Here is a 13,856-nt window from a genome sequence, read left to right as displayed (position 1 = left end):
TTTAAAAAATCCAGTAGAACACGGTAGTGTTGTAGTTCCCCGTATTTTACACAAGATGGCAATATTTAGCTGGAAGTGGACAGTGAGCACGTGTTCGTTTCTAGAAGACAACAGGCTGACCAAATCTACTTTTGGGTTTTAATAAATAACAAATAATGGTGAGCACATAAGCACAGTGGAATGAAGTTAATATTTAATGCAACATAGTTTTTGGGGTCGCTTCGGTTTGAGCGTGAGTCTTGGTGTTTTGTGTGTGTGAATGTTTCTATGTGTGAGTTGAGTATGTTTGTGTTTGCAAGTCTGTAAATGTGATTGTGATTGAATGTGAGAGATTATGTATGAATGTGTTTTTGTGTTTGTTTATTTGTTTGTGCGCGCGTGTGTTCCAGTGATGATGAGCGAGGAGGAGTCCAGACCGCCCCCGCCTCCCCCCCATCAGGCGCGTCCCCCCCCCCCTCAGTAAGCAAGCAGCCGAGGCTGTTCGCTTTGGAAGAGCCACCCGCACCATGAAGAGACGTGCGCCGGGAGGAGGCGTGGCCTCCAAAAAGTCCAACAACAACGAGCTCTTGCTCCTTCACGACGAGCCCCCAGAACCTTTGGGCACCGTCGGCGCAGCGTCGCCTCGGCTTTTCCATAGGGATGCCCGGCGGGACTCGGCGGCACCAGAGGCTGCCGCGCTACGACGCGAAGCCGGCGGCATGATATGCAACAAGAACGGAGACTGTCGAAGGGAGCCCACCAGCTCGGGGAGTCTCTCCTCACTCATATCCCGGCAAGAGAAGCACGCCGATGGGGGAGTAGAAGCGGCCGAGGACGGCATGGACGCGGCGTCAGAGGGACCCGGGGTCGAGGTCAAGAGCCCCGCGGGGACGGAGAAGAAGGACTCCCGGGTGTCTTTCTCCAACGCGCCCGGCGGTAGAGGGCTGCACACCCCGACTCAGCTGTCCACAAAGGCGGGGGCGGAGGACGGCGTGGCCGACGACGGCGAGTCCAACCGGGGCCAGACGTACATGCAGCGGCAGTTCAGCTCCATGCTGCAGCCCGGGGTCAACAAGTTCTCCCTGCGGATGTTCGGCAGCCAGAAGGCGGTCGAGAAGGAGCAGGAGAGGGTCAAGTCGGCGGGGAACTGGATCATACATCCGTACAGCGACTTCAGGTACGGACGGCTAGGGAGGAACGCTCAGGGGACAAACTTACCAAACTTTTCATGCATCAAGATTGTCACAACATAATAATAATAATAATAGATAACATGGTTTAGAAGTTTCAGCACCAAGGACAGCTCAGTGAAAAAGCCCTTATCCATCTATCTATCTATCTATCTATCTATCTATCTATCTATCTATCTATCTATCTATCTATCTATCTATCTATCTATCTATCTATCTATCTATCCACCCATCCATCTGTCTATGCATCTGTCCACTCATCTATATATATAAATATATATATCTAGCCCATTTCTCCATCATCCGTTCATCTATCCCTCCCTGTCTTTATTCATCTACCTCTCCATTCATCCAACAATCCATTTGTCCCACTCTACATTCATCCTTCTATCCATCGACCCACCCTTTATCTCTCCATCATTGCATCTTTCCACCTCTCCATCCATCTTTCCATCTGTTGATTGATCCATCTATCATCTATAATCCCTCCATCTCTCTAGCCATCCATCCACCATCCACCTTTCTATGTCTACCCATTCATCCATGTATTCTTCTATTCATCGACTATCTAGCGATCCATCCAGCCATCTCATCTTTTATTCGATGAATCCATCCATATCTCCAACCATCCTTCTATTCATCTATCCATCCCACTATCTCCACATCCCTCTCTCCATTCATCTACTGTATCCTTCAATCTAATTGCAATATGTTCCAGAGTCAAACTGTCACCATCATAAAACCTCTAACTGTGCAGGCAGTATTTCAAGTAACATTTTACCATTCTTAACTGTCATACAAAAGTGTAATAATTTACTACTGTAACATAAAACTACTGTACTTACATGCCACCTAGTGCCATTTTATTGCTATTATTTAAATGAGTAAACCTTTTGAGGTTTATTATTGACCCGTTCCCATTTAGCAGTGAGTTCCGTTTCCAGTTTTATGCTTATCGTCACACTTTTACTCTTTAGGCATCATCACCGGGACCCTTTTGTGGTGGCACAAAAGCCAAAGAAAAAGCCGAACACACATGCAGACTTCATCTTTTGGACGCCCATTGAGCTGAAATCGCATGTGATGATGTTTTGAACTGTTTTGTATAGCACGTATTCACTACGAATGACCACTTTTGAGTCACTGGATTGTGTATGATTGCTCAACCAGCAGTTTGATTGTGACACGTGTACTTGGTCTAGGTTCTACTGGGATTTCACCATGCTCCTGTTCATGGTGGGCAACCTCATCATCATCCCCGTGGGCATCACCTTCTTCAAGGACGAGACCACCACGCCGTGGATTATCTTCAACGTGGTGTCGGACACCTTCTTCCTCATGGACCTGGTGCTCAACTTCCGCACGGGCATCGTTTTCGAGGACAACACCGAGATCATCCTGGACCCCAAGAAGATCAAGAGGAAGTACCTGCAGAGCTGGTTCGTGGTGGACTTTGTCTCCTCCATCCCGGTGGATTACATCTTCCTCATCGTGGAGAAGGGCATCGACTCGGAGGTGTACAAGACGGCGCGGGCGCTCCGCATCGTGCGCTTCACCAAAATCCTCAGTCTGCTGCGCCTGCTCCGGCTCTCGAGACTCATCCGTTACATCCACCAATGGGAGGAGGTAGAAACCAAGGAAACTTCGTACACACTGCACTACATCTCTAGAGTTACAAAGAAATATGACCAAACACAATAGTTCTATATTAATGTAATATACACTGGGAAAACACCAGGAGTTGTTTTATTTCATGCAAGAAGAGCAGAAGTTGTACAGAGTAAATACACGGAATGCAGTATAAAAGCTCTTTTGACTAACAGGGCAACTGCTGTCACAATCTAAACACGAGCTGCCTTGTGATCACAAACATACAATTAAGAAAATATTATGAGAAATAAATTGTTTTATAACCTTTAAAGTGATAATTTTACGGGAAAAATGTCATAATATTACTAGAAAATGTAGTTATGAAATGTTATGTTGTAATTATGTTGTAATTTTGTTAGAAAGGGTAGTTTTTATAAGAAAAATATATTTTATGAAAAGTTGTTTATTATGAGGAAAAACATGTTAATTCCATTTTCATCCTATTACAATCTTTTTTTTAAATTTCAAAACAATCAAATCATTAAAAGAGAAAAAACAATTATTTGAATGAGAAAAAGATGGAATTTTGTCAGAAAAAAAGTTCATGCAATTGCAATAAAGCTGTAATATTACGTGCATAATCAGGAATGCCATATGCAAGGTCTTCTGGCCAACATGGTCGCTGCTGTGACTGTACTTAGCTTGAGCTGCCTCATGATCCCAAGCACACAATTGTTGACAGTTACTTGGAACAGGTTGTCCACAAATAGCCATGAGGCAATGAGTCACATGCTGCTTCACCATGTCTACAGACAAAAACATTATTATCTGATCGCATGTAGCAGCCTGCTCTGGTAAATGTCCATTACAACTGCTGAGACCGTTTGAACTCTGTTGCTAACTAAAAGAGCAGCACCCGCCAAAGCTTGTCTCTCTGATGAATTACTTTGTGTCATCTTGTGTTATTGTCAAAGCCCATCAGAAATATCAAGTCAACGTAAAAGTTGAGGCTATGGTGGATATAAAAAGTCTACTACAGCAGCTGAACTTTATTTGGGGATTTAACTCAGTTTAAAGTTTGTCAGCTTTTTGCTGACTCCCATTTAACAAGAGTTTGAATGTGACTGTTTAGAACACAACCATGTTCTCAGTTATAAGAGGGTGTGTACACTTTTGCAACCACATTACCTTTCTCCAGGCACTCCAGTTTCCTCCCACATCCCCAAAACATGCGTTGTAGGTTAATTGACAACTCTAAATTGCCCATAGGTGTGACTGTGAGTGCGAATGGTTGTTTGTTTGTATGTGGCCTGCGATTGGCTGGCTACCAGTTCAGGGTGTACCCCGCCTCCTGCCCGATGATAGCTGGGATAGGGCCCAGCACGCCCGCGACCCTAGTGAGGAGAAGTGGCTCAGAAAATGGATGGATGGATGGATGGAGTTGTATAGGTTATAGGTCACAATGTTGGAAAAAGTTTTGAAATAATTTATCTCGGTCTCATTTCTTTTTAATATCACAAAAAAATGTTATTCGAATAGGGGTGTGTAGACTTTCCACACCTACTGTAATTAGCCTTGAAGCCATATCCACTTACACACTACAGTAGCTAGATGCATCATTATGCTACATAAACACAATTAACCCCACTGCACAGTGCGCGCGTGTTTGTGTGTGATTAAATATAAATCACATCTTTTCCTTTTCAGGCTAACCGAGCTTCTGTGAATCACTGAAAACAACCACACAGTCTTTTAATTATCCAGCAGTAATTTGAGCTCGGGGAGAAGCCTGATTACTGTCTTCATCTCACACAAACAACTACATGAACCTGAGTACATGCATCACATCAGCTCCGATCAGTTCTGAGTGGTTTGGCTACACATGATATAAAACCTGCAATATTAAAAAATATGTCATGAAAAAGTCCTTGTTTTGAAATAAAAAGTATAAATTTTAGGAATTTTTTTTTTATACAACTGCATGTTTTTTAAAAAAAAAAAAAATTTCCGAGAATAATGTAGTTACATTATGGGAAAATGTTATATTTTGAGGAAAACAGTTCCAAGAATTACATTGTTTTTCCTAATACTACCACAAAAGAAAAAGAGAACAAGTCGTAAATTTACAGGGCATAATATCCATGCATCCGTTTTCTGTACCGCTTTATCCTCACAACGGTCGCGGGCGTGCTGGAGCCTATTCCAGTTATCTTCGGGCGAGAGGCGGAGTACACCCCGAACTGGTCGCCAGCCAATCACAGGGCACATATAAACAAACAATCATTCGTGCACACGGTAATACTATTAAAATATCTTTATTTTACAAGAAAAAGCAGTGACATTATGAGGTAAAAAAGTCATCATTTTATAAGGTCATAATATTTGAAGACAAATTACTTAGATTACAAGAAAACACTTTTTGCACGAACGTCGCCACGAGGAAATAAACAAGAACAAAATGTTTACATTACGAGATAAAAGTCACTGTTATAATTTTCTTTGAAATAAAAAAAAAAGTAAAAATATACATATTTTTTATTTTAATTTTACAACAATAAAATAGAAGACAGTATTTATATTATGTTTCACAATAATACTTAACTTTATTTATATTTTGATATGCACTGAAAAGTAAAGCGTGGAGAGTCTCTGTCGCCGTAATGCACAAGTCCAGTCTATTTATGGGGTGATCGTTGTCATGAATCTGTCAAATAGCCACACTTTGTCCTTTATTTCTCACCTGTTTCCTCTGTTTTTACGGTTATATTTTAAGCTACAGCAGCGAGGGCAATATGCTTCGTTCCTTGACATTCAAGCCACACTGTGGTTGAATAAAAAATAAATAAATACAGTAGCATATGTTGCGCCTCCAAATGTTGTTTGGTTGGTATGTGTGTGAGGGTAAATCTCCAGGTCTGCGGGTGTAAGTCACCGACTGTATTTTCCAATTCGGGGCCCGACCAGAACTGAAGATTGGGTCGTAGTGCCTGCTGATGTATTATTTCATATTTTTGAAAGAGGTTGATTTATCTGTGTGTGTTTGTGTGTGTGTGTGTGTGTGTGTGTTGGTGGCTTGTCCAGGCAGAGGCCGCGATAAGCATTGTCGGGAATAAGCGCAGCAATTTCCTGAGGCAGGAAGCTCTTTTCATACGAGCTCTTCACTTGCTGGCGAGAGGGTGCATTTGTCTTAGGATGGAGCGAGGGAATGTACGTGCACGTGTGCGTGTGTGTACAGTAAGTAAAAGTGATGATTGGAATGGAAATTTTCCAGAGCAGGCTGCTTGATGTGATCAGATAATAACTCGAGTGGCTTTAGACTTGGTGAAGCAGCATGTGGCTCATTACTCCAGGGTATATTTGTATTTTTGTTTCCAAGTAACTTTATGTAATTGTGTGTTTGTGATTTTGAGGCAGCTCATATGTTTTACTTTGAGTGTGACAGAAGCCTATTGCAATTGTGCCTATGTTGGCTAGTAGTATATTCTGACCCAGATTTTAGTGTGACATTGACACATGACCGCTCTCTGTTCTAATATCGTGAGGGAAGTAGAGGTGGTGCCTGTCTATTTGTGAAAGAGCTGCATTAATCATGTCAGGGGATGCCGGCCAGGTCTCCCTTTTGTCACTGCATCTTGAGAGCCTCAGAAGAGTGAAGGAAGCACGCTGTCTGATAATAGAAGTACACGAGGGGTCTGTGAATTGCGATAATGTGCTGTTCATAAATTCATGATAAAGAACACAAAATGGTAACTGTTTGTTGCTTTTGCAACTTTTACATGTACAGTACAAGGGATGCACCGATACCACAGTTTACTGATTGTGTACACGTGCAGTGGTGACTTGAGATATGAGTGACTTACGACTTTTTCCAGATACGAGCCGTCATTTGGCCAATCATTTTTTTTTTGCTTTGACTTGCGAGCGCAAACGTGAGATAAAAGTGCTGTGTAGTGGCAGGTAGCGCCTCAACTCACTTCACAATACGCAACACTTTGGCAAATAGTGAACAATTCATCAAAAAAAGCAGCTTGACTGTTTCTTACCTCTCCCACTTAAAGTTTACTGTGGAACTAAACATAAAACTAGGAGAGTAAAACAAGCACATAGCTTAGCCTCTCATCCGCTAGCTAAATGCTAATGCTAACACACAATGGGAAGCGCATATATAACTGTTAAAGCAACTGATATCTGAACACAAACGGTGCAACAACTTATTTAGACATTCAATATACAGTAACAGTACTCACACTCATACATTCTTTGTCCTCTGCAAAGAGCTGAGATGAGCTCAGCGATCTATACTGTACAGATGCCCATGCACAGTAAATCTGTCTGCCTTGTTTTGGTACTTCATTCTATTTAATTACTGTACGTAATTACTGTATGTTTTATAAAGTACAACATTATAGAGTGCTTTTTTTTTTCTTTAAAAAACAAAAATTTTTTTTTGTTTAATGGCATCTCTATTCTTTTCAGTGGATTTGCGATATTTGTGGTTTGAGTTACAAGTGCGGTCATGGAACAAATTAAACTCATATCTCAAGGCACCACTGTCCTTTCATTTTTGCACTTTAGGGAATTATTTCACATTTTAATTATATATTTAATTGTTTTCACATTCATTTTGCCAAAAATATGTTTATTGCAGTCCATATTTAGATTAACTCATGTGCTGTTTTAATATTGTTTTTCACACTTTGATTTGTATTTTCGTCTTTTAATTACAAAGTATATACGGTATTCATTTGGTTTAAAATTTATTTTGGCACAAAATATTATTTTTGATTGTAGTTCACATTTTACTTAATTAATAGACATTTCTCATACATTGGTTTTTGTACTTTTATGAATTTATTTTTTTTACCTAAATTTCCATTATATATTTAATATATTTTGTATTGTTTTGGTAAAAAAATATTATTATTATTATTTTAATTAATACACATACATTTTTAACACCTTAGTTTTTGCACTTGAATGAATTAATTCCCATTTAAATTACATGGGAAATATAGGAAAATATAAAAAAAAACCTCTGTATCCTAATGCAGTCACCAGTTTTTAATTTAATTGTATTTAATATTATATTTCCTCATTTCATCAAGCCATTTATTTTTAGTTGTAGTGTCGTGATCTGCCGTAGCAGCAGATAACATCGCTATGGGGTTTGTCAAGTCCTGACAATTTACGCAAATGAATAATTGACTTCCTCTCGCCAGATCTTCCACATGACGTACGACCTGGCGAGTGCTGTGATGCGAATATTCAACCTGATTGGCATGATGCTGCTGCTGTGCCACTGGGATGGCTGCTTGCAGTTCCTGGTGCCCATGCTGCAGGACTTCCCCTCTGATTGTTGGGTGTCACTCAACAAGATGGTGGTAAGTACTGGTAAAAGTTAAATTTGTATATCCTTTATTGACAACATTTCAATTTTAATTATCAGTGGTACTGTTACTGTATTAGCATGAATCTTCCTGTTGTGTGTGCGTGGCACCTTTAAGAGAGTAAACACAGTGTTTCCAATTCATTGACTTTGTCACTATATTTAACAAGTATTCAGACCCCTCTCATGAAGCATAAAAAAAAATCCACGTCACTTATTCTGGTGTTGTTAGAAACTTTTGTTGACTCAGAGACTTTCTTGCAGATGTCGTCAGATGTTCACCCCCTTCACGTCCAGAATGACGTTTGTGTACATATCCATTGTCTACATATTATATCACACACATGTTACATACTTTATGTAAACATCATATATACATATCTACGTCTAGTCATTGACCAAAATTGGGTGGATTATTATTATTATTTTAGTCCCACCACATAACTCTGTCACTGTCGCCTTAGTCGTTTTCATAACTTTTTGTAGGGTCTTGGATACGTGAAAATTCACTTTAGGTGTTGTTGTTTGCATTTGGTTTAAATTATGTTTAGTAATATCATGGTAATCATGATCGTTTGTCTCATGATAATCGTAATTTTCCTACTGGACCATCTGTACTTACAGTCGAATTTACAATTTTCTCATAGAAAGACCATTACAACTCCAGTACTATTGCTTAAATAAGCAGCAACTCATCATTACTGAGGTATTTTTGAAGCCTCCAGCTCAGCTTTAGTATTTCAAGGAAACATTCAGTATGTGACTAGTTTCGATTCATGTCTGTGGGAAAACTGCAGAAATAATGACTGTCACTGAGTTGAAATGAGCCTCGCCACACAGATTTTGTAACGCGTCCAATGCGAAGAGATTCTGGCAGTTAACAAGCAATCTCAGATCATCAGTATAAAGCACAGCCCATCCAAAATCCTCATTAGAATATTGTTTTAATATTTAAGTTTCAGCAACAATCATCGGAACATTTGGCACCATGCATGTCCACAGTGTCCTCAATGTGTACTCGGTTTCAAGTCAAGCAACGCTTTTCACCCTTGTGCTTGGCGGAGGTATAAAAAGGCTTTGAGCAACATCGAGACCACAGCAATCTGAGTGACAATGATCATCTTCTGGTCATGCTGTGACATCACTGGCCTTTTTTTGCTTCGAAGTCCAATATTTGGGAAGCAGTAAGCGTTTGGGCTTAGTGAAGTAATGCCGATTATCAGTATTTGCAGTGTGCTAACTTTTTTTTCCCTTTCACAATTCAGGCGTTGGTGTTGTTTCTTAGTTGTTTTTCCTATTATGAGAAATAAATGATAATTTTGAGGGTGTTCAAGTAAACCTTTGGAGATGTTTTCATACTGGTAAAAATGTACATTTGGGCCTGACCTCGCCAAATTTGTCTCAGTAGCTCCCCTTTTTACCCAGAAATATTTTTTAACTTTAGCCAATGGAGTTGGTTTCGCTTACGACAGCGTACCACCTCAAACAAATCCTTGGCTCCCCTTGCACTACCATAATGAGCAACATTAAAATACAGTAAGTTTTAGGTAGTTTTAATTAAAAAACAAAAAACAAAACATGAGTTTTTTATTCTGAAAAAATACACCGGTGTAACATTATGCAGTTTAAACACAACACAACACAAACTTAATGATTCAATTGAACATATTGAACAGAAAATTTCAATAAAAATGTTACCTAAATAAATGTTTGAAAACACATCATTCTAAAAATGCAAATGTATTCTACTTAAAGGCCCAGTAAACTGACCAAAAAATTTATTTGACACACCACAGAGAAGAGTATTGTTAACAAGCTGGACAAATTTGAATGAATGGGCACTTGGCCATTATATAGTGGGGGAGGGCCGACTCATGCTGTTCCCAGTTTGTGTCAGTGCGCCCCCGTTTTAGCCCCACCCAAAATAATCTGGACAATTTAGATGGTAAAAAAACAGTTAAATGCTATGTTTCAACAATTCAGTACTAAATTCTTCTCAGTCTTTGTACATGTTTTCAGCATTGACCTTTAGACATATTTAATGTATTTAGGGGAAAAAAACACGAAAATGACTTTAGTGAGTCTCTAAAAGTTAAATACAACTGAAATGTACTTAACGAATCTATTGCACTGGATTAGAAAAAAAACGAAGCAACTGTTCTAACAGGCACAGTTTTAACATTTAATTTAGTGATTATTTTGTGTACCACTAGAGGGAGCCTGTTTACTACGAGTGGTAATCAGAGTAATTTAATTGGAAATGATGGACAGCAATTTCTTGCTTCAAAGTGCAATATTTCAGAAGCAGTAAGTGTTCGGGCTTAATATCGTAATAGCACGGGACTCCCAAATGACACCCAAGTTTTGTTCTGGAGTTGGAATCAGTCGATCGATGGCACTGTTATTAAAGCATGATTAAAAAAAGAAGGCGCTCGTCACAGCGTATAACTACATATGCGTGAGGAGTAAATCTACTATATGAAGATGTTTAATTTGGTTTCGATCCAAATTAAGATTGTTTGGCCTTGGTGGGGGGTTGCACTTGTGCTGTTTTTGTTTGGCCTTGTTCTCAATGACCTACAATAGATGCAAATCTGGACCCGCCCACTTCTGTGCAAAAATCCTCCATTCATGCAATTACTAACGAACAGCAGTTGGGCCTATTAAGTAGGAGAAAGACTTTAGTGTTCAATGAAGTGCTGCTATGTGTTCTTTGATACTTCCATACATCCATCAATCCATTTTCTATATAGCGTTTCTCCTCATTAGGGTGACCTGGCGCCTTTCCTGACTGAGTTTTGGTGAGAGACGGTGTACCGCTAGGACGAAGGGCAAAGTTTAGAAAACAGTGGTGAGGCCAGCCTTGATGTACGGATTAGAGACAGTGGCACTGAAGAGACAACAGGAAGCAGAGCTGGAGGGGGCGCAAATGAAGATGTTGAGGAGAGTGACCAGGTTGGATAAAATTAGAAATGAGCTCATCAGAGGGACAGCCAAGGTTCGATGTTTTGGAGACAAAGTTAGAGAGAGCAGACTTCGATGGTTTGGACATGTCATTATATCTGACTAAACACACATTTTGTTCTTGATTGAGTTGGAATCTGTTGATTGATTTCATTTGTATTAACCGTTTTGTTGCATCTTGTGCACTTTACCTGGTGTTTATTCATTCTTTTCCCATCATTTATTGTGTGGTTGCTGGATGCGTTTGAATAATAGATAGAAACAATGAACTTTTAAACAATGAATCTCAATGTAGTTCACAAGCGCTTAATGTATTAAAAGTCTAAATGGAGCTCTGCCAAGCAAGATAAGATCTCTGTTGCTGGTTTTAGACTGTTAGTCTGCACCCTGTCACACACACACACACACACACTCTTGTGTAATCACCCTATCATACATCATAGAAGTCACATACTGCCATTGTGCTGCCATCTAAATGGATTATCTGAAAATGCATTTAGGTGGTAAATTAGACGTTCAGTCAAAAGAAAACAGCCAACACAATGAGCACAATGAGTGTTTTTATTTCATTGTACATACTCCTCAGGCAAAGGAATCCTCCTAAGAGTCTATCAAAAAACAAATGAATTGCTAGTGATATACAGTATGTGCCTCTATTATCTGTGCTCATTAATTAAATACATAAATTAACTGATGTGACATAATGATAATGAAATGCTCAAAAAAGTTAAATAATGATACTGTATTATAATGCTGTGTGACTGATAATGACATAATGATAATATTTTATAAAATATTGAAAGTCACAAAGTAAACTAGACTGGCTCTTAGTCGAGTACGCGTTATTAGGAATCCCACTCATGTTCTAGGCAGGAAACGTCTCTTTGCAAAATGATTGGCTCCTGCATCGCGGCAGGGCAGGCTATGCAGATTTAACGAGATGACCGCTCCATATATGTGGAAATTAGGGTTAGGGTTAGGGTTAGGGCTACGGATGGGTTAGTGTGGGTGAGGATGGGCTAGCGCTAGGGTTAAGGTGGGTTATGGTTAGTGGGATTCATAATAACACCGTCACACTGAAGTCACATATTTCTTTTCCTGTCTGGAGGCAGTAGGGCGTGTCCTACCGGGATACAGCGGCCAATCATATTGCAGCAGAGTGGCATTCCTCATAACGCCACAGGTACAGACCTCCTCTCAGGCCAACTTGCCTCAACTCACCTTTATTTAAAGAGCACTTAAAAAAAAAAACAATGACAGCGGTAACAAAGTGCTGGACACAATAAAACTTTACTTAAAAAATTCATAATGAAATAACCATCGTAATAACAAATTACATTATTATTTTAAATTTTCTAATTAAAATGCACCTTTTAAAAAACAAACTCCTACAGCACCTCCTCTGTGTCTTAGACACCAAATATATATACACCATATATGCATAACTTTTACTCCAGTAACTGTTATGTTCCGTAAAATTAAGTGCAGGCACCTGTACTATAAATTTACCACAGTAGGCGGCTTCACGGGATCATATAACGATCTAGACTTGGTGAAGCAGCAATTGGTTCATCAGCCAAGCTGTTTTTTTGTACTCTGCTGGATAAAGATGGATGGATGGAACTATAAGACAATTCTTAGTGTTTAACAGTTTTTATTCTAGCAAGATACTGTGCAAACATTGCCCGAGTTGTAACCTTTAAAAAAAAAGAAGAAATCTCACTTTCTCTATCATAATTGCAATGTAATGCATTTTTATTTTCTCAGTGTCCCCAAAAAATGTATGAACTCTTTGACTGTTCATTACTCATATATTTCATTTACATTTAAGTGTTTATTAACATAGATACAAGTCAACTAAGTTATTTTAGAAAATAACCTTAAATTTAAGTTCATTTAACGGCATAAAAGAAAGCATTAGTCGAAACATGGTGTTTAATGAGAACATTCTCAACTTCCAAATGTTCACACACATACCATTTTTCATGTTGCAGACAGAGCAATGTTCTGGATGTCACTTGTGGGGACCACCACACACTGTGACTGCATATTGAATGCATATTCAAGCATTGTATTCTCAAATAAATTATGCAGTCTAATCACATGTATGCGTCTTATATATGCAATGCGATGCTCTCCAAATATGTTTACATCCATAGAATTTTTGTATGCTATGGTCATCTCTTAATGTTGTTTATCCAGCAGGAGGGTGAATCAGCATGCTTACCACATTTGTACACCCAATTTCTTTAATTAATTGGCTTTGTACCAAATATTTCTCACTGTAATGGGTGCATGCTAAAACGGTGTGTGAACCGCAGATGTTTGTACAATATCGGGGTGAGTGGTGCCAATGGAGGCCTTCCTCTTGTTTAATGAACCCACGACTGGGGAAATTCGCACCAATCGAGGCAAACTAGAGCAGGCAGATGTACTCTCGTCTCATTAGCGCTTCTTCCCGCTCTCCCTTGTCAAGACAAAGCTGCTTGTGGTGTTGGTGATGATAATGATGATGATTATGATGATGATGGTTCGGGTCTCCAACCCTACAATCACCAATACTTTCAGTGACAGTAGTCTTGAAATCATGACTTCCCGGTTTCACAATGAGTAATCGAGAGTGCCATAGGAGGCAGGCGTAGGTCCTTGCATCCATTTTCTCTAGGGCTTGTCCTTATTAGGGTCACGGGGGAGCTGGGGCCTATCACAGGTGACTTTGGGCAAGAGGAATACCCTGGACTGGTCAC

General features: G+C 39.6%; 1 protein-coding gene across 1 annotated transcript in view; it reads left to right on the top strand.

Moving 5' to 3' along the window:
* Positions 1-500: 500 nt before the first annotated feature.
* hcn2b (hyperpolarization activated cyclic nucleotide-gated potassium channel 2b) overlaps positions 501-13,856 on the top strand; it is a 40,140-nt gene continuing 26,784 nt past the window's right edge. The window contains exons 1-3 of the mRNA XM_061779378.1: positions 501-1,156; positions 2,372-2,795; positions 7,979-8,140. Of these exons, the coding sequence (XP_061635362.1) occupies positions 507-1,156; positions 2,372-2,795; positions 7,979-8,140 (1,236 nt within the window). The 5' untranslated portion in view covers positions 501-506. The remainder of the gene's footprint in view (positions 1,157-2,371; positions 2,796-7,978; positions 8,141-13,856) is intronic.

This window comes from Phyllopteryx taeniolatus, chromosome 7, assembly GCF_024500385.1.
Source record: "Phyllopteryx taeniolatus isolate TA_2022b chromosome 7, UOR_Ptae_1.2, whole genome shotgun sequence".
NCBI lineage: Eukaryota > Metazoa > Chordata > Actinopteri > Syngnathiformes > Syngnathidae > Phyllopteryx > Phyllopteryx taeniolatus.
Note: the sequence above shows the minus strand (reverse complement) of the source record. Positions and strands in the feature narration are given on the sequence as shown.